This window comes from Staurois parvus, unplaced genomic scaffold, assembly GCF_062004578.1.
Source record: "Staurois parvus isolate SC_StPar_1 unplaced genomic scaffold, SC_StPar_1.0 ptg000287l, whole genome shotgun sequence".
In the NCBI taxonomy this organism is placed as follows: domain Eukaryota; kingdom Metazoa; phylum Chordata; class Amphibia; order Anura; family Ranidae; genus Staurois; species Staurois parvus.
This window is the reverse complement of record NW_028318083.1, coordinates 34,325,743-34,353,280: the sequence shown is the minus strand read 5'-3', so window position 1 is coordinate 34,353,280 and position 27,538 is coordinate 34,325,743. Positions and strand designations below refer to the sequence as shown.

The 27,538-nt window shown below is 41.8% G+C and overlaps 1 protein-coding gene across 1 annotated transcript in view; it reads right to left on the bottom strand.

Moving 5' to 3' along the window:
• Positions 1-27,538, bottom strand: part of DIPK1C (divergent protein kinase domain 1C) — a 144,516-nt gene that overhangs the window by 83,515 nt on the left and 33,463 nt on the right. Inside the window, exon 2 of the mRNA XM_089682379.1 lies at positions 6,104-6,781. Within this exon, the coding sequence (XP_089538505.1) occupies positions 6,104-6,781 (678 nt within the window). The remainder of the gene's footprint in view (positions 1-6,103; positions 6,782-27,538) is intronic.

Here is a 27,538-nt window from a genome sequence, read left to right as displayed (position 1 = left end):
CAGTTTGGGAGAAGAGGTGGTCATCCTCCCTCCGCAGAAGCAAGCCCCAGGAGAGGAGAGGAAGTTGTCGTCTTCCCTCCCCAACAGTCAGCCAGAGCGGAGGCTGTGGAGTCCCCAGCTGAAGCGTTGGCAACAGGGCAGAGTGCTGCTGGCCGTTGTCTAGCACCTACCCTGTCTTCACGGTCCCATGGAGTTGGGGAAGTCAGCCCCTCTCCCCAGCAGCAGACTGAGTACTGGAATGGTAAAGACTCCATATCTGAAGCACCGGCAACCAGATAGAGGATCCATAACCTCTGCCCCTCAACTACCAATGACAACTCTTCCCTGCAGCCAAGAATGGAGATTGTGTGTACCGACTATTTGGGTTCACTATGCCCTACTAACGCAGATTTTGTCTGCTTCATCTGGTCAGAGCATGGAAAAGAGCTTGGTTCATCCTCTGATCACATGGATGGATAATAATGTGATGAACGCTGACAGCGAAGCTTGGAATAATTCTCTGCATAAAGACAATAAAGTTTCCCTTCTGCAGTGGACGGAACGGTGTAACATTAATCTTGTACAGGTTAATGGACAGAGCTAATTTGGTGGCCCTGCTGCCAACTGGGTTGGAGAAGCTCCTTCACTTGGGACAGAAATATTTATCAACAATCTCCGTCAAGAAATCTATGAAGATAAATTAATTCTACTTTTTCAAACTGTTGAAATATTGTATAAGTTTTGTCTTATGATGGACAGATTATACAAGTGAAAGCAAACACCTGATAGACAGCACGTGTAATGGACTTTGTGTATTCAGGTGTGGGCTTGTTGCCAGTCTGTCTGGGGTGGTTTCCCTTATTAATCCAAGCATTGTCTGGGTGCTTGGCTGTTGCTTAGCTTACTGTTAACTAGATCACTGTTAGCTGTTGGCAGTACTGTTTACCGTTTGCATTATTTATGATAATGTGATCAAGCTCTTACCTAATGTGTGGATGTGTGGGATGTTTATCCCAAAGTGTAATATTTGTTTTATTATTCATGTGGGGACTGCTCCTTTTCCTGAAATTTATAAAAATCAGTATTTCTGTTTAATAAATAGTTCCAGTGTGTATCAAGCCAATCTCGTCTAATCTTGGGTGCAATGCCCAGCTATAATACCTTGGTCCTGTGTCGCAGTGGCGAGGAAGTGGTTCTCTGGCGGAATTACCCAATCGGGGTGACAGGCACTCCATCACACCTCCCACCCTATCTACATCACAGTGTACCCCCCTTACCTTGTGCTGCTGCCAGGAAAAAGCTGGGGCAGAACTGGGAAGCAGAAAGTGCAGGTTCTGGAGGAAGACCAGAGGAGGCCTGGAGTCATGCTGAGACCAGGAGAGCAGTGGTGTTTTTAGTTTTTTTGCTGCCCTAGGCAACACAAGAAAATTGGACACGCCTCCCTCCCCAGCGGAGAGAGGCTGATACTGACCAACACCAGACCGCCTCCCCCTTCACCCCGTGGAGCGAGCCTGACAGTGACCAACAGCACCCCTGCCCCATCCCCCCTCACATCCAAGAGTCCAAGAGAGTCTTACACTAACATGCCCCCTGGCGACAGAGAGAAAGACTCTTATCTTCACAGCTCTGGATGATCCCAGGAACAACAGTCAGGCTCTTCATACACCATCAAGCAGCCCGCAACCTCTCTCAGATTCCACCTGGTCCCCATGCCGCATATGTCCCTTCTTCTGGAGGACAGTGCTGCCCCCTTAAAAAATGCCGACCTAGGCAAATGCCTTGTTTGCCTTGTGGAAAATACACCCCTGCAGGAGAGGCTGAAATGAGGGGGTGCTGCATCTACACAGAGAGGTATAGGATCTGTAGGAGGAGTTCTTCTCTCCTCTCTGCTGCCAACTACTGAGACAGCAGAGAAGAGACAAGCCTCTCCGCAGTTGAATGGAGAAGTGCAGAATCTGGCGGAGCAGTTCTATGCTCCTCTCTGCTGTGGCCTGCTGAGACAAGGTGCAAGCAGAGACAAGGAGAGTGTTGCAGCTGCAGGATAAGTGTGAGGGCCACATGAAATGGCCTGGCATGCCGGATTTGGCCCACTGGCCTTGTCTTTGACATGTGTGACTTAGGCTTTACACCTACTTTGAAGAGCAGGTGTACTCAATGGGGGGGATTTACTAAAACTGGAGCATTCAAAAATCTGGTGCAGCTCTGCATAGGTCAGGTTTCAGGTTTTATTGTCAAAGCTTAACTGAACAAGCTGATTGACTACCATGCACAGCTGCACCAGAATCTGAGTGCTCCAGTATTAGTAAATCTCCAACCATGTACATACTTTATTCTTTTATAAAGTGTAATCTCTTAGATTGTAAGCTTCAAGGAGCAGGGCCCTCCTAACCCTCTTGTATTGAACCGTATTGTTGCTGTATTGTCTCCCGTTATATTGTAAAGCACTGAGCAAACTGTTGTCACTATATAAATCCTGTATAATAATAATAATAATAATAATCATCTATAAAAACTTTGCTGGCTGCTCTACAACCATAGCTATTGCCCACAAAACAAAAAATGTAAGACTGGTACGGACATTTTTGTTCTTCTAAAATCTTTTGTTTTGTAGTATTTATTTAGTGCTATAACCACTACTTGAAGTATTTCTAGAATTTCTCTTACTAATAAATAGAAGGTACAATACAAACCCTCTAGTTTCTAAGTGACACAGTACACAATAGAGCTGCCGGTGGGCTGTATGGCTACGGCTTTGATTGCATTTGCACTCTGTTGGGGATGAATTTTATTCCTTGTGGTTTCATGTAAAAATGGCCATTGAATAAGAACTCGTGACCGAGCAGCTAAGCAGCTTTCTGAAAACTGTGTGTGGGTATATTTAAGTCTAACTTTGTAGTGTTTTTATATATCTAGCACTGGCAGAAGAACAGGTCACAAATATGACCAGACCCATGTTCTATCGAAGTTGTTGATAGGAGGCTAAATTCAGAGATGCATTGTGAATCTTAGGTAGGGGTGTTCAAACACACTTATATTTCTTATATACAGTTTATATTTTTTAAATAATCGAAAATCTATAAATGTAAAGAACTACAACCTCATTTGTTCACAAATTTGAAGTTGTGTTATGTTACAAAACATTCCTGGCAAGGTGAATCAATTGGAAAAAATGGTGCTTGCTAGGAAGCTTTGCAGCTGTACTAAAGTTGTAAAGTTCACTCAGTTTTATCATAATTAGTTATGTAAATCCACTCCGGCCAGATTCCAGGAAACACCTGACATATTAGGTGGGTGAGTGGGTCTGCTTCTTGAAGTGTTCCTTTTTTTACCTTTATGTGTCACCAGTCAGTTCCAACCTTTCAAAGAAGGGTTGAATCTGTCTGGAGGTTGTAATGAAGCAGTTCCACCAAACTAAATATAGCAGGCTTACTCCATGGGGTTGATTTACTAAAGGCAAAAACAGGGTATTTACTTTGCAAGGGAAGTTGCACTTTGCAAGAGTATTTTCCCCAGAGCTTAGTGAATGTGGCAAAATTTCACTTTGCAATGAATACCCAATCACATGCAAGGAAAATTTTAAAGTGTACAATCTATTTTCCTTTAGTAAATTCACCCCTTTGTGACAGACAAGTAATCACAGTGGGTATGTTTGGGAATGCCTCTACTACATTAGAAAAAAAATGGGTTCTCAGATTAGAAAAAGAGAAATACCTTAAACAGAGAACATGTGTACCCTGCAGGTATTTCAAGGATGACTGGACTGGAATGTACTTTAACCACCTTCCGCCCGCCATATAGTACAATGACGGGCGCAAGGTGGTTCTCTCGTTCTGGGAGGACGTCATATGAAGTCCTTCCATTCCCTCGGACACAGCAGATCACGGAAAGAGCAGAAGATGTCGGATCGGTCATGTGATCAGCTGTGTCCAATCACAGCTGATCACATGTAAACACGGAAATGCCGGTTATCGGCATTTCTCTCCTCTTGAGCTGTCACGCTGACCGCTCATGAGGAGAGGAGAGCCGGTAATCGGCTTTCCGCAGAGGGGACATGTACACTGATCATCACGGCACTGATGATCAGTGTGGCCCCAGAAGTGCCACCTGTCAGTGTCCATCAGTGCCAGCAGTCATTGCTCATCAGTGCCACGTGCCAGTGCCCATCAGTGCCACATCATTGCTGCATACCAGTGCACATCAATGCCACATATCAGTGCCCATCTGAGCTGCCTTTCAATGTCACCCATCAGTGCCAGTCAGTGCCACCTATCAATGCCAATCAGTGCCACCTAGTGTTGCCTATCAGTGAGCATCAGTGCCGCCTAACAGTGCCAGTCAGTGCCGCCTAACAGTGCCATATATCAGTGTCATGTATCAGTGCTGCCTTTCAGTGCCCAGTGATGTCTGTCAATGCCCATCAGTGCCACCTACCAGTGCCTCCTTATCAGTGCCCATCAGTGCCACCTATCAGTGTCCATCAGTGCAGCCTATCAGTGCCCATCACTGCAGCCTCATTAGCGCACATCAGTGAAGGAGAAAAATCACTTATTTACAAAATTTTATAACAAAAACTAAGAAAAAAAATGGTTTTTTTTCAAAATTTTCAGTGGTTTTTGGTTTGTTTAAGAAAAAATAAAAATCCCAGAGGTGATTAAATACCACCAAAAGAAAGCTCTGTCTCAAAAAAATGATAAAAATGTAATATGGGTACAGTGTTGCATGACTGCGCAATTGTCATTCAAAGTGTGACAGCGCTGAAAGCTGGAATCTGGCCTGGGCAGGAAGGGGGTATAACTGCCCTGTAGGCTAGTGGTTAAAGAGTGGGGATAGAAGCAGGTCAGTATACATGCATGCACACTTACTCCTCTAATGTGCGGTTAACGCACTGTAACAAATACTATGCATGCTAAACCAATGTATAACAAATACATCATTAACATACATATCTGTGCAATGTTTTTAGTTTTGAAACATCCACATATTCAGAGCTATACTTACAGCAGTTCTATCATTCTGGTAATCTTCATTTATTATTTTCTATATCTTCCCAAAAGTAGGACTGGGTGTGCCTGTGTGCAGGGTATGATTGCATCTGTGCTGGAGCTCACTTTTATATTTTATGGTTTCCACTGCATGTAATATTTTGGTAGAAATTTCAGAGCCAGTAAATCATGTTTTTGTTCCCTTTTCTTTCAAGATTTTTAAATCTTTGAACAGAAGACAGTTGGATACTTTTACAGATTTCAACATCACATCCTTCTCTGTTCCCCTTTATCTTACTATGAATTTAAATGATGAGAAGCCCCTAAGTGACCAGCAGGGCTTATTTTATCATGAAACCTACCCTGCCAATCACAGTTCTCCTGTTAATAAATGAAGTTCAGAACCACAAGTTTTCTGGATTGCAGTGATGTGCGTACCACTGTACCCTTGTCCGTACATGCCCCCAATCAAGAGATCAGATACAAAGTTCAGGCACTGGCATGCTTCTGTTCTCTGTGCACCACTATGCAGCTGCACAGAATTAGTTTTCTGCCTATCTGTTTGGCATTCCGTTATGATCAGCATGATCATAGAGATACAGATCTCTGTATTACAAGCAAACAAGTTCAGTACATTAACCTCTTACCGCCCACCCCAATGTCACCAAACCGCGCTGTGTGTGTCTATGGATGCACACAGACAGGCTTGGGAATGCATGCCACCATATGGCTTGCTATTGGGGCAAACGCATTAGAGGAGGAGTGGAGAGCACCAACAGGACACCACAGAGAAGGAGGTAAGAGGCTGCTCTGTGCAATACCATGTAGGTATAACATGGTTATTGTCTTAACTTAAAGAGAAAAATACCCTTTACAGCTGCTTTGAGGTAAACTTTACACACTTTGGTTTTTGAGATTTAGGACAATATACAAGAACAAAAGCAAGCTAATGGTCCCTATATAATGGGCTGACTAATTTATAGACATTGTTACCACTGTAAATAGGTACACTTTGATGTGTTGCTTGGTCATAAAAAAAACAACAATAAAATATGTATGTTTTTGTGTAATACTATTTCAGATGAGTGTGTGTATGAAATAACTATATTCTGATTTCTTTTATAACAACAAAGTAAACTTACAGTAAGATCACTTCTAATGGCAAAGTTCTCCGGTTTGACATCACAAAGGTGGAGCCGATGAGAAAACTCGGTGTCAAACTGATGGACCATATCTAAGAAACTGATGGCAATATCAAGGAGAGCGTCCATCTTTTCCTCACCTGTTTTGCACTGACCAACCACTTCTTCTAAGGAGAAGAGATTTTGTTTCCAAGAGTGTCCAGCACTCAGAAATTCAACTGCATAGAAGTGGCCGCAAGTTCCAATGACCTGTAAGACATGTCTACTAAAGTCTTGTAACAAGTTAAAGAGCAGATACTCTTCTTGTTGAAATAAAGACCACATACTGGCAAGCTCCACTTTCCAGTTCTGATTCTTCTTCTTTTCTGTCCAAATAGGCATTATAGTATTGTTTGGTAAATCCAAACCCAGAACATTTTTGATTTCCACAGCTACCATCACAAGCAAATCAGTGTCTGATATACTCTGAGGATCTGGCCCATTTGATAAGTCAGGAGCCTGGAATTTAGAAAATGCATCATTTTTAGACTTCAGAATGATTGATGTGCCTTGCCAGTCAGCATGTATGACCTTTTTCCCTCGGTGGTAGAATAGGCAGTGTTTATAAATTAACTTCTTCGTCACACACAGATCTTCACATAGGTCTCCAGTCACAGCTCCATCAGTGTAATCATAACACTAGAGAAAAAAGAGATATGCTATGTTTTAGTATGGATATGTGATTTCCATGTTACAGAGAAATTAAATCTTTGTATAAGTGAGAAGGGAATCAATATGAATTGCATGTGCAAATATAGCCTGCTTTATAGGGTACCTCTGTTCCCCCAAAGGAAGCCACTGCAGTGTTGTCTCAGTAATTCTAGCCAGTGTTTTCCTGCTATAGCTAAGAGGGTAGGTTGCCTCCTTCTGGCTCATATAGAATGATATCGCCAATGAGGAAGGCCTACTCTGCAGCAGGAAGACACAACACACTGGCCATCCAAACACAGATGCACACTGCACAGAAACCTTTCCATCTTCCTGAAGTCTAGCGTAGCTCCTTCCACAGAGACTTCTCATTATTTTAATCTCAATACAACCTGCTGTCCAGTAAAGGCTGTTCTTGATGTTATATAGCTCTCTAGTACAACTCTTCACTACAAAAAATGACTAAAAGAAAGGAAAGTCCATAGCTACCAGACATGAGCCTGCATCTTATAACCTGCTAGTGAAATCTAGAATCTAGATGCTATAGAATCACAATCATTGTTCCTCTCTCCAGTTTTATTTTATATGCCTCCCAATTGTCCCTCATTTAGAGGGATTGTCCCTATTTTGCAGCCAAACCCTTTGTTCCTTCTTGATCCTCAGTTGTCTCTCTTTTTGTTCTAATGTTTAGACCTCTATAAAATAATGTACTATTTAGCAACCAAAAATGTTATTCTACAATACTTTTCATTAGACATTCTATAAAGGAAAAGTAATGGTGAAACAAAAACCTGTGGGTTTAACTTTAACATTTTTATATTTGAATTCTTCATAGTCGAGTAATTTGGGGCAATGCAAGGGTGTCCTTTTAATGATAGTTTGCACTGAAAGATGTCCCTCTTTCTCATTTCAGAAAGCTGTAAGGTATGGTTTTATAATATGAGTCCAACAAAATATAGACGGAGGGTCACCCAGATTTTTCTACTATACTGACTACATGAATGGACTGCGTTCACCATGTTCTATAGCAGGGGTCTCCAAACTATGTCCCTCCAGCTGTTGAAGTACCCATCACGTCTCTGCCTCTGGGAGTCTTGCATGTGGTTGTCAGAATCTTGCAAGGCTTCATGGGAATTGCAGTTCCTCAACACCCGGGGAGCCATAGTTTGGAGACCCCTGTTCTATAGGAACACTATGAAGAGACCTTAAAGTGGACCTACCATTAAAATGAATCGCTGAGGAACATTATTACATGTTGTTTTTCTTGCCATGAATAGAAAGCTGCCACTTTCAATCACCCCCTAAATATGATCCTTGGCTACTAGAGCTGTGGGTGTTTCATGCCAAATCCTTTTAGTTGTAAAGAACCTATCTGGAGACTTGCAATAAAATAACAGCATCAGCAAGACACAACCAGTAAAGAAGGCACTGTAAGCAAATATGGCCACTCCCAGAAACATAAATAATTACAAGTTATACATAGAAGTAAGGTTTATAAGCCATGAACACACACTGATAGCAGTATTTTTTATATAAAAGTGGTTATAAAGGGTAAAAAATTTTTTTATCTTAATGCATTTCTTGCATTAAGGTAAAAAATGTTTAGACATAAGTATCCCCCTCACCCCCATTTTACTTACCTGAGCCCTTATTCGATCCAGCACTATGCCCGTCTGTAGCTCTTCTATCCATTCACTTCCTGGTCTCTAAGGATATGCAGAGGCAGTGGGAGCCATGGACTACCACCATAGGGAACCCGAGAAGAGGGGATTCAGGGCTGCTCTGTCCATTTCCATTGCGCAGAGCAGGTAAGTACAAACTTTTTATTGTTTTTTTCTTTTGGCTAAAGAACATTTATAATCACTTTAAACCTTAAATCCATAAACATCTCGTAAAAATATAGGAATATATTTTTTTAATTTTGGATAGATTAAGGGACGGTTATAACCCCTGACGTTTTTTTTCCTTTTTGCCATCTGTGTTCCTTTGGGGATTTTTCCCTTCACTTCCTGTCCCATAGCCTAAACAGGTGGTGAGAGGCAACCCCTCCAAAATGAGTGAATCCCAGGGTGTCACCAGGGTCATCAAAACTAGTATCCCCATTGGATGATATCTCCTCTATTACTGTTCTGGTGTCAACCCTTGGGATTTTCTTTTACTTTCACTTTTGAAGATAATGGTAAACATGATGAAAAGAGAAGGTGAATCACCCTAACAGAGGTACAGACAGCAATAAAAACTGACGTGTTGTAATCCCTCTCCACTCTGTCCAAAACTAAAAATGTTTTTTTCCTTTAGTTATACTTTAAGAAAGATTGGGAAGGTTACAACCTTTGTCAGAGTTTAACTACTGTCTAGCTCTGCATTGGGGAGATTTTCCCTCACTTCCTGTTCTATTTGACATCTTTAACTTAAATAGGAAGTGCTGAAAAGAATCTCATCAATGGGGATGCAGATACAGGAATTACTACAGGCATTTGAACCCATCCCTTCTCTGCCAGTACAAGTTTTCGGGATAGTTTGGTGTGGAGTTAATAATACAATCAAAGTTACAGTGGAATGCATACAAATCTGAATGACATCAACTGTCCCAGTCGAAGCTCAAGCCTCTGTCAAATTGAGAGTCTCTAGGAAGACTTGCTCTTCACCAACAATCCCCAACTTGACAGAACAAATGTGCAAACAGGAATGGGCATAAATTCAGATTTCAGGTGTGCAAAGCTGGAAAAGACACACTCCAAAACCCTTACATCTGGAAGTTACAGATCAGTCAACAATGTATGTAACCACCAAACAGTCTGCATTTTAGTTTGATTAACTTATATCTTACAGTAAAACTTTTATTGAATCTATAAGGCACAAGTATCATACACAAGAAAATGGGCCAAATCTGGCCCTCCAGGCCATTTCATGTGGCCCTTGCACCTTTCTTTCAGGTATCTCCTTGTCTCCGCCCCCACCTTGTCTCAGCAATTGGCAGCAGAGAGGACAATATAACTCCTCTGCCAAATCCTGCACCTCTCAGTGCAGCTGCAGCATCCCCTCATCTCTACCTCCCCTGGTCTCAGCATTCAGACTCCGGTAACTGACTCCACTCCTCCTCTGGTCCTCCTCCAGACCCTGCACTCTATGCTTTTCAGCTCTGCCCCCAAAGGGAGTGCACAGTGATGTTAGGGAGTGTGTGGGATTCTTGACATCTAATGTAATGGGGGGTGGGGTGCTCTGGACATCTAGTCTTACAGATACAACTGGCCCTTTGAGGGCAACCATAATGCTAATACAGCCTGCAATGAAATGGGGTTTGGCACCCCTGCTCTAAGGTGTTAGGCATGTTGTTCCAGTGACTATTAAACCCATTTTATTTCCAGGTTGTAAAACTTAAAAACGTGTCCAAAGTAGTAAACATATATATTATGTACAGTACTTTGTCTACCAACTCTGGAATCACCATTAACGTGTATACATTGTTAATGCCTGATTAGATCTTCGAGATTACATACTGAGACCTTAAGGACCAATACTAGCCTCCATAGCAGTATTTTTACTACTAGGCTCTTGTCATAGGATGTGTCTAGTCCTCATTAACAGCATGAAAAATACCAGTCCAAGCTATGCAAAATCAACTTTGTTATTGATATAGAAATTCAAGAAGACATTCAACTTTAATAGCGTTAGCAAAGGTAAATCTGGTTGTTATGGGTTATTATATTTTGCACATTATCAGTGTTTCTTGAATTGCCCGGTTCCAGTAAAACTTTATATATGGACCTACTTATAAAGCTTGTAAAATAACTGCAGTTCATTTCATCTCACTTTACCTTATGTTGCTTGCACAAGCTTTTCTACGACATAACAGCTGGAAATAGAACAATGTGATTTCACATGGAAGGGTAAAATGGAAGAAAATAGATAATTTAACAAAACAAAATCTGAATTGAAGCAGTGGATAAAACAGAAAAATCTTTAGAAAATGTATTCCCTAACTTCCCCATCACAGAACATAATTAATTACAACTGGTTAAAGCAAAAAAAAACTATGAATTTTTCGGCAAAAAAAAAATAGAAAGTTTATATCAACTAAAAAAAAAATTTTACTTTAGGCCAAATTTGGCAAAACAGAAAGGATAAATTAAACAGCCTAATAAAAAGAAATGTAATACTGTTATAACTCTGCACTAAACCTAATTTAAATAAAGTAATAGTTGCCAATAAAACAACAGTATATTGAAAGGATATAGCTACTATCATTCAGAAAAGTAATCATACAGAACACGTATAATCAAGGCTTTTTTGTCAGCGGCAACATTGGGGAACACGGTTCTGGCACCTTCAGCACTGAATGTATGTAGTGGCAAGAGATGCTAGGGTGTGCTGGAGGGTCTATTGTTGGCCAATAGATACTGGAGTGTGCTGGAGGGTCTACTGTTAGCCAGTAGATGCTGGGGTGTGCTGTGGGCAGCTATTGTTACTGGTTATAAATGTATAAAAAAGTGCAGCACTAAAAAGTATGCAGTATGCTCCAGTCCAATAATGATGTATCAATGAGAAGATAAAATAATAAATAAAGTCATATTATAAATAGTATTATATGCTCCAGTCCGGTAATACTGTATCCATATAAATGATAAAAATGATAAATAAAATAATATAAATAAAATGGTCACAGTTCGTGATACGTGATTAATACAGGAGTTGCTAGTGCCTTCACAATCCAGTGGCGATAGACAATAAAAATATGCACTCACCAGATGCGTATCTTTCAATACGCATATAATCAATAAACCAGAGGTCCCCCTCATGGGATGGGATGGATGAGCTGGGCAGTCTTAACGGAATCTCCTCCCTCTGGGTAATGGGCATGGTGCTGGGCAGCTTACACCGAAACCTGTGTCATCCTCTGGATTGGTGTCAAATGCTACAACTCCTGTGTCTTGAGACTTGGGCTCTAAAAACGGATGTTAGCTCGCCAGGGAGCCAACGAAAAAATTGCCCATAGTGTAGTAGTTTAAGATTGAAATGTATTATTCCACGTAGCAAGAAAACATAAATGAAGTTAAAATATATGAGAAAATAATGTACTGACCAATGTACAGTAAATGGATGCCCACCGGACCTGTACCAGGTACCAGTGGCAAGACATCACGGCGTAATGGCCCCTTTAATGCATTTTGTGCGACTGCACTTCATCAGAAAGGAATGGCCATCACACCAGTGCTGTGCGTCATGCCTTTATATAGTATGTGCAATTACATACTGATTTGGGACGCCCACGCATGCACAGTGCATTCGCGCCATCAAGCTGCGCTACGCACATGTGCGGTACGTGCGTCCCAGCAAGTAGTAGCCCACGCCTGCGCAGTTAATCTGCGCATGTTGCCGAAGCACGGAAATGGCCACCCGTGCATGTGCAAGCGCCATTTTGCCATAGTCCGGTTAAGAAATAGACAGGCTGGTGTCCAGTGGACAGAACAGCGATGACAGCTGCACTGAAAACTTGTGTAAGTGGGAGAAAAAACACCCAAATTAATGAATGAATGGGAACATAGTGAGGATAATGGTGGGAAAGAATAACCCACCCAAATAGATATGAATACTGCCCACATGATACGGAAATGGAACGGGAATGGTCGTACACGCATGCGCGGGAGCCATTTTACCATAGTCCTATTAGGAGGTACAAAAGCTGGTTTCCTGTGGACAGGACAACTATAACAGCTGTACAAAACACATGTAAGTGGGAGGAAATAACCCAACCGAGATAGTAGGGCACACAGTGTGTACAATGTCGGGATGGAATAACCCACCCAACATATATGAACACTGCCCACAGATGTTTACTTCCCAGTGGGGAAAATTGTGCAAAAAAACTGTGCTGAAAAATCCGGTCTATGGCAAAAGGTACTACCAGAATACTGATGCATTAAATGGAAATAAAATTACAACAGATAAATAAACAAGTCAGTAAAACATACAATCATGAATAAAAAATATATCAAAACACATAAAATAAATGAATAGAATAATGCAAAAAGTTGAATAGAATGCACTAAAAAATTCTAAAACGTAGATAAAATGCTGTACTGGAAATGAATTGGAATGGAAATCAATAAAGTATGCTAAACAGGAATACCAAAATTATATATATTGGTCTTGGATTAAACATTCCAAGGAATGTGGTGATAAAACATATATAAAAAAATTATGAGATGTGTGGTAAAATAATACAAAAGATAAAAAGAATGAAAAAGATAAAAAGTATATATAAAAATTATATATAAAATTTAACATTTATATATAAAATTGTAGGGAGGAGGACATGATAATAAGACATAATATTATCATATAAAAATAAACATATATGAAAAAAGCATAAAAAAACTAATACCTCAGTGTAAAAGGGAATAAAGGACATTAAGAGGCAACTAAAATGATCAGCTATTGTCAATAAAACAATTCAGGTCGATGTCTTTCTTGAGATCTTTTGGATATAGACAGTCTATTTCAAAGATCCACTTTGTTTCGGCCTGGGAGACAGCTCTTTTCTTATGGGTGCCTCGCCAGTGGGACGTGATGATGTCTATTCCCACAAATTTCAGAGAGGTGGGGTCTCTGTTATGGTGTTGCCCAGGGGTGGACTGACCATTTGGAAACTCGGGCACTGCCCGAGGGCCCGGGGTCAGTAGGGGACCCTATGAGATGCCCCTGGTACCTTTTTCATCAGCTTTTTTTGAGTTTGGGCAAGGACACAGGGGCCCCATGATCCCCTATTGCCTGGGGGCCCCATGAGTTGTCAGTCCGCCCCTGGTGTTGCCTGTAGTGTCTGGAAAGTGAATGCTCCTTGAAGCCCCTTTTAATATTGTGTACGTGCTCCCGCAAGCGATCTCTAAGTCTCCTTGTTGTGCGCCCAACATACTGCTTCTGACAGGGGCATTCTAAAAGGTATACCACATATCGACTATTACAAGATATAAGGCTTTTAATGTTATAGGTTTTGCCTGTAGTGTGTGATGCGAAAGAATAAATTTTCGATTTTCTGGCGTTGTTACAACAGCAGATGACGCATCTGTTGCAAGGGAAAAAACCTTTTAAGTTGGTAAAGAGTGATATGGGTGTAGGTGTCTGATACATTCGGAGCTAGCTGATTTCTCAGGGTTTTAGCTTTTCTAAAAATCACCTCAGGTTTATCTGGTATGATACGTGTTAAAATTGGGTCTGCTTGTAGGACATTCCAGTTTTTCTGTATGATGTTCTTAATGGCTCTATGCTGAAATGAAAACGTTGTGATGAATGGACAAAACATATTTTGTTCCTGTTTGAGGTTAGGTTTGAGTATATCTTCTCTATTCATATTAGCTACTTGTTCCATAGAGTTGATCAATGTAGCCTCATCATAGCCCTTTTCTATGAAACGTAGTTTTAAAGTGTCAGCCTGGGTATGATAAGTGTCCAAGTCTGTACAGTTTTAAGCGCTCACTGATTTTACTCACTATATATTGTTACTGGTTGCAAAGGATCTATTTTACTGCGTTTCTTGTTATTAGTAACAAATTCAATGCAAATTATTTAGCACCACAAATTATACTGTATTCTGTATTCTCTAAAAGGGGCAGTACTGAGAAGCGGGTAAGGGGTGGAACCAAGGGATGGTACTTGGAGGTGGGTAGGGGGTGGAGACAAGGGGTAACTTGGAAGGAGTACCTGCACCTATTCTCCGAGAAAAAAAAAGCCCTGCATATTATAAATATAACAGGGCTGTATACACTCACTAGCCACTTTATTAGGTACACCTTGCTAGTGCCAAGAAAATATCCTCCACACCATTACACCACTACCACCAGCCTGAACCATTGATACAAGGCAGGATGGATCCATGCTTTCATGTTATTTATGCCAAATGCTGACTGTGATAATTGTGTGTACAGATATGGACAATGACAACCATATTTTGTGTCATACTCTGCAGATGTCACTCTCCCTCCAGTCCCCCTCCCCTTGCAGGAATGTGCTCTGTGTGTGTGCTGAGTTCACGAGGGCATAAGGCACAGCTGGATAGCTTCATGGTTGTAACCCCAATTAAGCCTGGTTCCAGGATGTCTGATACACCCTTTCTTCTGGCCGGTCGTAAAACTATAACTCAGTCCTTCACTTGACATGAAACCTTATCTCAGAGTGGCTGTAAAACGTACATCCCACTTGAATCACTTTTTCATACAAATTCATAAATCCCAACAGGAACAAGGTACATTAAAACAAAGCATATATTCAGATATGTCATTTTAATACAAGTCACCTGATACCTTACACCCCTAGGTAACATCTACCAGAGAGTAGAAAGCAATATCTTTTTTATCCGTCACAGCCGGATATGTCATATTTGATGTCTGGATGTTCAGAATGATTCTGCATATTAATCTGCCAGTGGCTAGGATGCTACATGTACCTAGTGAAGGTTATTGACCATGGTATAAACTTGTGAGGGATTTGGGTTACAGCCTGGGTCTTTGCCCCTACCCCTCCCCAAATGAGGCGATTGGCCCTTGGCTTCAGTAGACACCCCCTGCTGGGACACTAGAAAAGGCTGTCATGCCTGGAGGGAGGATGAAGAGATTCTCCCTTTTAACATCAGGAACCAACTTTGGGAGAAAAGGTACCCTTTTGTTCAGGACACTTGAGCTCTGCTTAAACCAAGGACTTCTGCAAGTATCCTACCTTCTTAAACATCTTTCTTTTATCTCTCTGTTGTGTTATTGCTCTCTCTATTTATATATATATATATTGGCTACATCTTTTCTGTAAATATTTTTATTGCACCATTTTGACCTTTTTAGTAATAAATCCTGTTTTCTGAAAAGTGTTGAACTGTTTCTAAAGCTCTTTAATGCAAACTAAGAATCCCTGTCTCTGAAGAGTGCTACTGTGTGTTTTAAAACCTCTGCATACATCTGTCTGCGGTGACAGTGTGTATACAGACGCTTATTCAAACATCATAGTGTTACTGCTAAGATTTGTGAGTTTCCTCCTTCTCTCTAAAAGGTGGTGGTGGCAGTGTGAAGGGTTAATTGCATAATTAATCTGACCCAGTAACAATCGCTCTCAGGCTGCTGGCACATAGATTGTGGTCCAGTGAGCTGGAAAATCTTTGTGCAGGGTGCAGCTGAGAGTGGCATTGTTAGGCAAGTGGCAGCGCGGTTTTAGATTGGATGGTCCTTCGGTCACAAGTTGGTGAGAAGGGCTGGGGTCTGACGCCACACCCATCACACTTACTCTACCATCTAAATGTTGCAGCAACCAGCCTGCCCATTTTCCTCTAACCTCAACAAGGCATTTTTGTCCACACAACTGCCGCTCACTGAATATTTTCTCTTTTTCGGACCATTCTTTATAAATCTTAGAGATGGTTGTGTTTGAAAATCCCAGTAGATCAGCAGTGTTTGACTCAGATCAGCCCGCCTGGCACCAGCAGCCATGCCACATTCAAAGTCACTGAAATTCCCTTTCTTCCCCATTCTGATGCTTGGTTTGAACTTCAGCAAGTCGTTTTCACCATGTCTAGATGCCTAAATGCATTGAGTTGCTGCCATGTGATTTGCAGATTAGCAATTTGTGTTACCAAGCAATTGAATAGGTGTACCTAATAAAGTGTCTGGTGAGTGTAAATGATACATACATGGTACATGCATAAATAAACCCAATGACCTAAAGTCCATAAATTGTCCATGTGTAGTTAAATACATTCAGAGTTAAGTATTTCTGTTATATTCACCAATAATTCTAACACATACTCCACAACTAAAGTGACACGTCCACTGAATGTATTCAATCCCAGACAGATAATTAATGGAATTTTGGGGATCATGCACATGGGTGTGCAGTCACTAGTTACTAGTACTAAGCTGTGTGTAGGCAACCCATATGAGGTGGGCTAGGTCTGTGCTACTGTATGTGTAGTGATCCATTTCCAGTATACTATTAGGTTTATTGCAATATAGTTCATATGCAGCTCCTGTTATTTTAGTTATCCCTGTCCCTTTGGGTCTGGGATTCTATAGCAAGTTTTAGCACGGGGCTCAGGGCTCAATAACCAACAGAGTCTAGAGGCAGATTAGGCATCCGGCGGTCACTTCTGGTAGAGGTCTGGTTGCATATCAGATCAGAAACTACTAGAGAGGGACTAAAGTGCAGAGTAGATAGGCTGACTCTGAGTTCCAGTGTCACACCACAGTGTCTGTGAGTGTGAGAAGCTACATTCCAGGCTGGTTGGACAACAGCTGGAGGACCTCCCTATCACTGCTGATCTTGTCTTCATGTCTCCAACATAAAGATAGACACTGCATCGTAATGATCTTCAGGGGCCCCTGCAACTGGACTTTGTTGCAACACTCATCTGAAGATATCGCTATTAATAACTATATATACCTGGGTATATGCACACAATTCCACCAGGACGGTTGTTGGGAGCTTTGCTAAATATATCCATTTGTACATTAGATGTGTGTACTATTGTTAATCTTTTCTTGTAAAAGGTTTGTATTATTTCTCTACTGGTGTACATCTACATATACATATGGTAATGTTATATGCTGGTTGCGGTAGTTGCTCTACTCCCAATAACTTTGATAAGATTACTGGTTAATTTCCCAGGAAGGGAATCCCCTGTGTTCACAGAGGCACTGTCCTGGGTGGAGACACTGTGGACTTTACTAACAAACCCACTCTTCCGCTTAGTGAAGGTCCCAGTTCTCTTATGTTTGGGGAGGACCCTTTGTCATAACCCCCTCATAGTCACTGCTTCATAAATACGTACTTTGCTTCCTGCTCATACTGGAAATCACACTGTAAGGGCATCTTAACTTTGAGCTGAAATATCTGCTTTAAAGTTGTCAATAGAGGTTACTGTCTTGACAACATTTAATTATAACAAATGCTTCAAGAATCAGATAGTCTGGCAATTAACTGCATTGAAATCATTTTGCATATTTCATTTCTACATCTTATACAATATTGAACCGTAATGGCTAGGATCAATAAAGGCTGAATTAGCTTTAGCAAAATGTTCAACAAAATGTTTTATCCGCTTTTACTGCCCTTGATATGTTTATTCATTGAAAGCAAAGGGAACAAAGTCATTGCTGGACATAAATAGCATTAATGCCCCAAGTTATTTAGGGACATGCTTGTTCTAATGTACAAGTGTGCTTATTACTAAGACCTTCTTCATTCTCTCTCACAGTTAATACAATAATCATAACCTATCCATGCCAATCTAATGCCTGTCTGTTTCGTAGGGAAGGTATCTGTTCTGCCCAACTTTCTGGTATTTTTTATGTCTGATATTGAACTGCATCAGGTTATTGGTTTTCGGTAGTATCCTGACATTTAATGGTGGCCACTACAACTTGTTTACTAATGTGATTTTGGTATCTTCCTCTGTCCTCCCCCCCTGATTAGTGGTAGTTGGTTTAGTCCTAGCTAGATCCTCTCCACTTCCTCCTTGTTCCCTCACTCAGCATTAGTTATTAACAAAGACATGGATTAAAAAAGTTTTTGTGTTCTTACATAACATAACAGTAGGTAAAATTGGATTTAACTTCTGTGTCTTATTGAAGAGTTAAGATGGTGCTAAGTCAGCAGGTGACCATACTGTCCAGACAGACTTGGTCTAAGGAGGTATGTCATTATATAAAGCAGCATTTGAAAAAAGCTGTATCTTCCAGTCAATATAGTCAGATAGTTTTACCTTCTTTTACAGCCAGTGCAGGATCCCTATGCTACAAAGAGGAGATTGTGCTCTTTTAATGTATGGTGTACTTTTTTTTTTAAGGAGAAAGAAGAAACATATATTGGGCACATCAATCTCTTGGTCTCCATTTCACAGTTAGCATGCTCTCAGCACACAACAGTGGGGCCCTATAGATGTATATATGTGGCAGCAAGCTGTTAAGGCCAATAAACTTAGCAGTTGCCTTAATGTACCAGCAGGAACAGGTTAACTTAAGCAGTAGCAAACTGTTTTTGGTAAACCAGTAAAATATACATGTTTATGTGTTTACTTGCCATTTAGCTGTATAGCTATTTAGCTCCCATGGTCCCATCTCCCAACGCTGTACCTTCATTGGGGACAACCCATTGATGAAGTCCATGCCAGGACACGTGCATGCACCTTACAAGATCTGGCAAAGCTCTAGGAAAAAAAAATATATGCAAGCTCCAAGTTGTTGGGTTTATAGTCAGGGAACTGGCTACGCCACCAATGCCGAGTGAGAGGCAGAAGGGCAGCAAATGCAAATGTGAGTTTACTTAAAAAAACTGAATTTTGAAACAACACTGTACAATGTTTAGTGTTTTTAACCACTTGCCTACCAGGCACTTATACCCCCTTCCTTACCAGGCCAATTTTCAGCTTTCAGCGCTGCCGCACTTTGATTGACAATTGCGCGGTCATGCAACATTGTACCCATATGAAATTTTGATCATTTTTTTCTCACAAATAGAGCTTTCTTTTGGTGGTATTTAATCGCCACTGGGCACTTTACTTTTTGCGCTATAAATTAAAAAAAGTGCAAAAAATTTGAAAAAAAAAAAAAAGTTTATTTGTTTCTTTTATAAAATTTTTCAAACAGGTATTTTTTCTCCTTCACTGATTTGCGTTGATGAGGCGGCACTGATGGGCACTGATAGGCGGCACTGATGGGCACTGATAGGCAGCACTAAAGGGCACTGATAGGCAGTACTAATGAGGTGGCACGGATAGGCGGCACTGATAGACAGCACTAATTAGGGGTCACGGATAGGCGGCACTGATATGCAGCACTGATAGGCGGCACTGATAGGTGACACTGATGATGGGTACTGATAGACGGCACTGACTGGCATCACTTCTGGGCACTGACTGGCGGCACTGACTGGCACAACCCCTGGGCACTGACTGGTGGCACTGACTGGCAGCACTGCTGGGCTGCACTGGTGGGTGGCACTGGTGGGCAGCACTGGTGGGTGGGCACAGGTGGGTGGCACTGGTGGGTGGCACTGGTGGGCACAGGTGGGTGGGCACAGGTGGGTGGCACTGCTGGGCACATGTAGGTGGCACTTCTGGGCACAGGTAGGTGGCACTGCAGAGTGGCACAGGTGGGTGCACTGCTGGGCACAGGTGGGGGCACTGCTGGGAACGGGTGGGCGGGGCTAGTGGGCGCACTGCTGGGCGGAACTTGCGGGTGTCACTGCTGGGCACCGATCATCAGGGCACTGATCATCAGTGCCCTGATGATCGGTGCCGATCCCCGCTCTGACAACTGCCGGTTCTCGGCAGTACTTTCCTCACGATCTGACAGCGTGAGGAAAGTGCAGCCGAGAACCGGCACTTGCATTTCCCTGTGATCAGCGTGTCATTGGACACCGCTGATCACGTGGTAAAAGGCCGGTGGGATCGGCCTTTCACCACATCACGTGATCAGCTGTGTCTGTAGGACACAGCGATCACGGAGATCGCCGAGTGTGCGCCCCCTGGGGCGCGCAGGAGAGCGCGTTCTGGGAGGACGTCATATGACGTCCACTCAGAACTGGCCGGCCGCGGTGAAGCCCTCATTCGGCTATGCGCGGTCGGCAAGAAGTTAACAGTTTTTGGAGAAAAGGTCTAATTTAAGCTAGTTTCACACATTACCATTGATGTGCAGTGCCATAAAGACACACATTTTTTTTTGCAGATCAGCATTTTCTGCATAGTTCATTGCCTAGTGGGGATCTTCTTTGTTGCACCCCTCCATCAGCAAGGTACATTTGGGTGCTATTCAGAATGAATGGCGCTGCATCTAACCTTGGCACGTAACGTGCAGTACCACCTGATGCAGTAATGCACATAGTAACATGCATGTTCCCACAATGTAACAGTGTGGATGAAGCCTTAAAATGTCCACTTCTGTAGTCAAAATGGAAGAAAACCTTACTAAGTTTGTTATGTGTTTCTATTCATATAGCATACATACAAACTTTCTTTAAACATTTATTTCACCTTTTAGATGTTTTTAAGGGGAAGGTCTCATGGCTGACTGCAAGCAATTCTGAACAACAGTGGCTCTGCCCCCACACAGACTGGGGACATACTGAGCTATCCCTCATTAATATTCAATACAGAAACCCAGGAGTAAATGTAAGAGCAAGAGCTAGGCAGCAAAATTAAAATATTTTTAAAACGTTATGCTAAGTGAATGAGAACAAACATAAAGTAGGTGTTATTCCAATTTGGCTGCAATAGTGGAAATACACTTTAGGTACAATAGCTAATGAACACATAGGGGTTGATTAACTAGAAGGCAAGTGGGCTCTTCCTATCACAAAGGAATTTTCTCCTAGTGAATGCGGTAAAAATGTACTTTGCAAATAATACCCAATCAAGTGCAAAGAAAATTAAAAAAAGAAATAAATATATATTTTTGCTTTCAGAGGATTGGATGATGGAAGCCAGCAGAGCTCACTAAATGAAATGTCCCTTGCAAAGTTGACAACCTATTAGCCTTTAATAAATCAACCCCATTGCAACAGCACTTCCACTTAGGCAAGAAGGGAGAAATAATTAATAATTACTAAGTTAAGCCCATGGCCTTGGAGCTATACACATGCTGCTTCTACCTATGAATTCCATAGACCCCACAACATGACCTTCTCCTTAAAGTGCAAAATAATCTGTCCTGAACTTTTCCCTACCTTTCTAATTAAGATCCCCTGACCTTTAAGCCAGCCTTTCACAAGTGTTCATTGACTAATGATGCCCAGAGCTGATCGTTATCTGATCCATCTGGTTTGGGTATGACTGACAGGTCAACTTCAGATATGAGAACACACCCAGTCAACCTACAGAATTTAATGGGTGAGTTAAAAACGAACATTCAGACAATATTTTCTGCTTTCTGTGTTAGATGTTAAATAGGCAAAAGCAATGCTGGCTAACTGCATAGACATGCAAGCTTGAAATATAATGGCCAATGCTAGTTCAGATCCTACAGACACAATTTGACTAAAATTGTGTCTAGGGCTGACTTACCTGAAATATGTTTAGCCTGAAAAATTAAAGCTGGCCATACATATATAGAATTTTGTTTGAAAAGGTTTGTTTTAAGAACATTTGTTTTATTTTCTAATCGTTAGTGGGGTCAAAGTGTCAGTACCTGTGGTAGTGAGCTCTATTGATTCTCAACATGGGGTTCCCCAGGGCGCAGAGTCTAAGCCCCAGCCTGCTTGTTCACCAGAGCCCCTGATGGTGGGGATGGACTTGCAGCAGGCTGGGACCAGGTCACAGCCCCCAGGTACACCCAGCTGAGGTGGAGGAGACCACTCTCGGGAGCAGACAAACAGAATCCGATAGGCGGAAAACAAGCAAGGTCAGAGAACGAAGCTGGGGTCAGTACACGCGTAGACAATATAGGATTCAGACAGCAGAGCCACACAGGAACTCCAACAACTAGGCCGTTGCTCAGGCAAAGTTGCCCAGTCTAAACACATCTTATATAGACAGGCAGACAAGGAGGCGGGACAGGAAGTGATGAAAGGGAAGGAAATAAAACCCAGAGGAAAGCAGATGACGCCCATAGATGAGTACAGACAAACACATGCGTAGGGAACAGGAACAGGACTACAGCAAGAAGGTAAGAACACAAACAAAACTGCAGGCTAACTTGTGACACAAAGTCCATTCACTCCAACATTCACTTATAAAAGCAAACAATTATGAACGACATTTGTAAAATCATTGAATGTATTGAGAATTTTCATACAAATTTTCATACCAATGCACATTCAAAAATCTAATAGTGTTTGGTCAGCTTTAGAAATTCATTCATTTGAGAAATATGTTCCATTCTGCTCCTTTGAATTATATCATCACTGCAGTTGAAAATGAATGCTTATTTGACCCCATTAATGTTTAGAAAATCAAATGTTTTTAAAAATGAAAATTTCCTAATGAAGTTCTACTAGTGTATGGCCAGCAGTAGGGTTGGAATTTGTATCTCAAAAACAAACAAAAGTTCCCAGCTCACTTGCCTCCCAGCCTGCAACAAAGCTGAATTACCCTAACAGTTCACATTAAAAACAAGGGGTATAGTTGCACACATTTGCAAATATATATGTAAGCTGTAGTGGCCATGTCAAGGCACTCCACTGAACTGCAGTCCTAACTCTATAACTTTGAGAGTCTCTCAAGTTGGAGTACATATAGTAATGGATAGATAAGGGCAGGTGTGTCTGGAGGGAGTCCACCCCTTAAAGGTACTAGGATGCACACAACACCCAGCAAGTGCACAATGGCAGCTGAATGTATCCAGTGTGTCCCCTCACCAGTTCACCAACTATACAAACAAATGGCAACCGCCCCAAACCCATAAGTAGCCTTTGCAGCAAGGAGTAGATGGAATGTCAACGCATCTCTAAAGCAAACAAAAATTCCCAGCTCAAATACCAGCCAGACTACAGAAAAATCATACTGACCCTGTCTAACAATTCACGTTAAAATCAAGGGATGTAGTCACACACATTTGCAAATATATGTGTAAACTGCAGTGGCCACGTCAGGGCACCCCAGTGTATTGCAGTCCTAACTCTACAACTTTGAGAGTCTCCGAAATTGGAACACATATAGTAATGGATGAATTATCAGCAGTATTTGGCCAGCATTAGGATTGAAATTTGTATATACTGTAACAGGTCAAGTTGTAGCATTCGGCTATGAAATCCTTACATATAATACAGACAATGTTCCGATCTGTTACATAAAATAATCTGGACATGACCCTAGTAGAATGTATCTGCACTCTACTTAAAAAAAAGACTGGTTCCACAGATTTTATCCCAAAGTTAAAGAATACATAAACCCAACATTTCATATTCCTGATATGTGTCTGCTGTACCATGTACTTGTATGAAAAAGTATCCTGTTCTCTTTGTATCACTTCCTTTGTTTGAAATCCCTGATGTACCTGCCAGTCCCACTGCTTCCCTATTAAAAACTGTCTACATAGGCATGAGAGCACAGCGTGGTCAGCTCTCTAGCTGTGCTGGGAAGTCAGCCTGCTCTCCTCCAATGAGCAGACTTCTACTCCTCTCCCACCTGCACCCACACATCCTTTCACTGGGAAGTTCAGTGTTGTGCTGTATTTATAATGTTATCTATACACAAATATTTTGCCTTTCATTTCTATTTTAAACTGAATCGGTTTACAAGATGAGCATTTACATTCACTTTATTATTATTATTATTATTATTATTATTATTATTATTATTATACAGGATGTATATAGCGCCAACAGTTTGCTCAGTGCTTCACAATCTAAAGGGAGACAATACAGCAACAATACAGTTCAATACATGAGTATTAGGAGGCCCCTGCTCCTTGGAGCTTACAATCTAAGAGGGAGGGGCTGGTGGTACAAAAGGTAATAACTGTGGGGGATGAACTGATAGGAGGAATAGAAGATTCGGTTATTAGCTGAAGGTGGGATAGGCTTCCCTGAAGAGATAGGTTTTCAGAAATCGCCTAAAAATGTGCAGAGTAGGCGATAGTCTAATAGATTGGGGTAGAGAGTTCCAGAGGATGGGGAAGGCTCTTGTGAGGTCCTGGAGATGAGCATGGGAGGAGGAAATAAGGGCGCTAGAGAGCAGGAGGTCGTGAAAGGAGCAGAGAGGACGGTTTGGGTGATATTTGGAGATAAGATTGGTTGCAGAGTTATAAATGGCTTTATATGTTATTGTTAATATTTTGAATTTTATTCGTTGGCCAATGGGAAGCCAGTGGAGGGATTGGCAGAGAGGGATGGCAGATACAGACGGTTAATAAGGTGGATTAGTCTGGCAGCAGCATTCATGATAGACTGAAGAGGGGATAGCCTGTGATTAGGTAGACCAATAAGGAGGGAGTTACAATAGTCAAGGCGAGAGATAACAAGGGAGTGAATTCATTGCTTAGTGGTTTCAGAGGTTAAGAATGGGCGTATCTTGGAGATGTTATGGAGTTGAAGTCTACAAGATTTGGACAGTGATTGGATTTGGGGCTAAAAGGACAGATGGGAGTCTAGGATTACACCTAGTACCTTGGCATGAGGGGAGGGACTGATGGTTTTACTATTGATCTTGATGGAGAAGTCAGGGGAGGGGGCACGGGCTGTAGGGAATAGTATGAGTTCTGTTTAAGAAAGATTTAGTTTGAGGAAGTGGAGTGACATCCATGCCGATATGTTGCTTAGTAGGTTAGTAATGTGAGAGGAGACTGAAGGGGTGAGGTGAGGGGTAGAAAGATAGATTTGTATGTCATCAGCATAGAGATGGTACTTAAAGCCATGGGAGTTTATAAAGTGACCAAGGGAGGAGGTATAGATGGAGAAGAGAAGGGGTCCAAGGATAGAACCTTGAGGGACCCCTACAGAAAGAGGAAGTAGAAAGGAGGAGACTGAGTTATAGGTAATGCTGAAGGAGCGCTGCGATAGGTAGGAGAACCAGGAGAGAGCAGAGTCTCGAGGAGTGGAGTTTTTTGAGGATGGGATGGTCAACAGTATCAAAAGCCGCAGAGAGGTCAAGTAGTAAGAGTATAGAGTAGTGGCCATTGGTTTTAGCAGTTAGTAGATCATTAGTGAGTTTTAGTAGGATAGTTTCAGTGGAGTGTAGTGAGCAAAAGCCAGACTGTAAAGGGTCAAGAATGCTGTTGTCAGTGAGGTAGGAGCTCAGGCGATTGTAGACTAAGCATTCTAAGAGTTTAGAGGTAAATGGGAGCAGGTTGATGGGTATAAAGTTGTTCAGGTTGGTGGGATCCAGCAAGAGCTTTTTAAGTATGGGAGTGATGTGTGCATGCTTTAGAGAGGTGGGGAAGGCACCATTAGAGATGTAGAGATTGAGGGTGTGAGTGAGGGAGCATAGGACAGAAGAAGAGTGACCGTAGTAGTTGTGAGGGAACAGGATCCAGGGGGCAGGTAGTGAGATGGGCTTCTGAGAACACTTTAGTGACCTCTTTAGTAGTAGCAAGGTCAAAAGAAGAAAGTGTTGAGGGAGGTTTAGTATAAGGTATGCTAAGTGGGATAGATGTCTGTGCAGTGGATATGCCCCTACGAATTGCATCAATCTTGTTTTTTAAATTATTTGCAATCTCGTAAGCAGTGAGTGAGTTACTGGGTGGAGGTGGAGAAAGTAGAGAGTTAAAAGTAGAGAAGAGATGACGAGGACTGGATGACAAGGTATTAACAAGAGTGACAAAGTATGCTTATTTGGCAGCATAGAGGGAGGAATTATATTTTAGGAAAGCAGATTTACTGTATATAGGGTGAATTCTTGGTGAGATTTGGTTTTACGCCACAATAGCTCGAGTGCACAGCTATGTCTCAAGATTTCTGGTGTCGCCAGTCTGCCACGGTTGTAATGGTCGGGGCCTGATACTTCGTGTCATTAGAGGAGCGAGTGAGTCTAGTGTGGATGAAAGCGAACTGTTGTAAACAGCAGTGGCCAGGTCAGGGCAGGACAGGGAAGAGATTCTTTCATAGAGGCGGTCAGTTGCAAAGTGGAAAAGAGAAGTGTTTAAGTTGTGAAGGTTTCTGTGGGTAATTGTTTGCTGCTTGGAGGGATAAGTGTTTGAAGACGATGACACTGTAAAGGTGATGAGATGGTGATCAGAGAGAGGAAAGGGGGTGTTTGTGAGGTTGTAGGGAATGCAAAGATGAGAGAAAACAAGGTCTAATGTATTCCTGTCAGAGTCACTAGAGGACTGTGTCCATTGTGTTAAGGCAAAAGATGAGGTTAGGTTGAAGAGTTGGGATGTAGTTGTAGCTAAAGTATTGTGTTTTTTTTAAGAAAATCCTTCAGTTTTTAGGTTTTCTTGGAGCAAAATTTGTATGCGAGTTACATATTTACAGCCAAGCTTTGGTAAATTTTATTGCTTTTAAGGCAAAGATTTGTAGATGAGCTATTAGAGGCAGGGTGGATGAACTAAGAAAATGACTCTGCCTAACTGAGTAACAACTTTTTAGATAATTTAGTGGATTTTCTAAGGAAGCTGAATATTCACTTCAAAATGTTTGTGAATATTCACTTTAATCAATCACATGAAAAGCAACTTCCTGTTTACTTATTTCATGTACACATGACTGGGTATTCTAAGCGAACAGAAATCTGCTTTTCACATGACTAGATCTTTGAAATGAAAATTCACAAAATTAAGGGACTCTCGCACATGGTTGAAAAAACACCTTACGAAACAGAACACAAGTCCATTGTTGTCCATTGGACAATGCACACAGATGCATAAAGATCAGTAATGCAATGATGCCTAAAAAAAGTGTGTGTGTGTGCGCTCAAGAAGTGGTACATGCACAATTATGCGCAAATTGAAGCAATTGCTGAGGATGAAGACAAATTTTACATATGTATCACCCTCTAGTGTACATAGGTTTTTTGTGTTTAGTTAGAGGCTTGCTAGAGGCCTGGGTATGAGTTAGCCTGGGTGTGAGTCAGCGAAGTTACCTTAGATTAGGCTTGAGGTCTCTGCAGGTCAGTTCTCTGATACCTCCCCTTGCTCTAGAAACTTGGAGGAGTTTCTAGAAGATGTGGGCGAGGGAAGGGAGAGGATGATCTGCATACTTAGGGTACTCTGGCCAATCCCCAGGCAGGAGCCTTGACATGGTGGGGCTAGGTCAGCCCTTAAATATGAGAAAGCCTGGCCAGCATGGGTGTCGGGTGGAAGATGCAGTGAGGAAGTGCTGTTGGAGTGGAGCCTGGAGGGG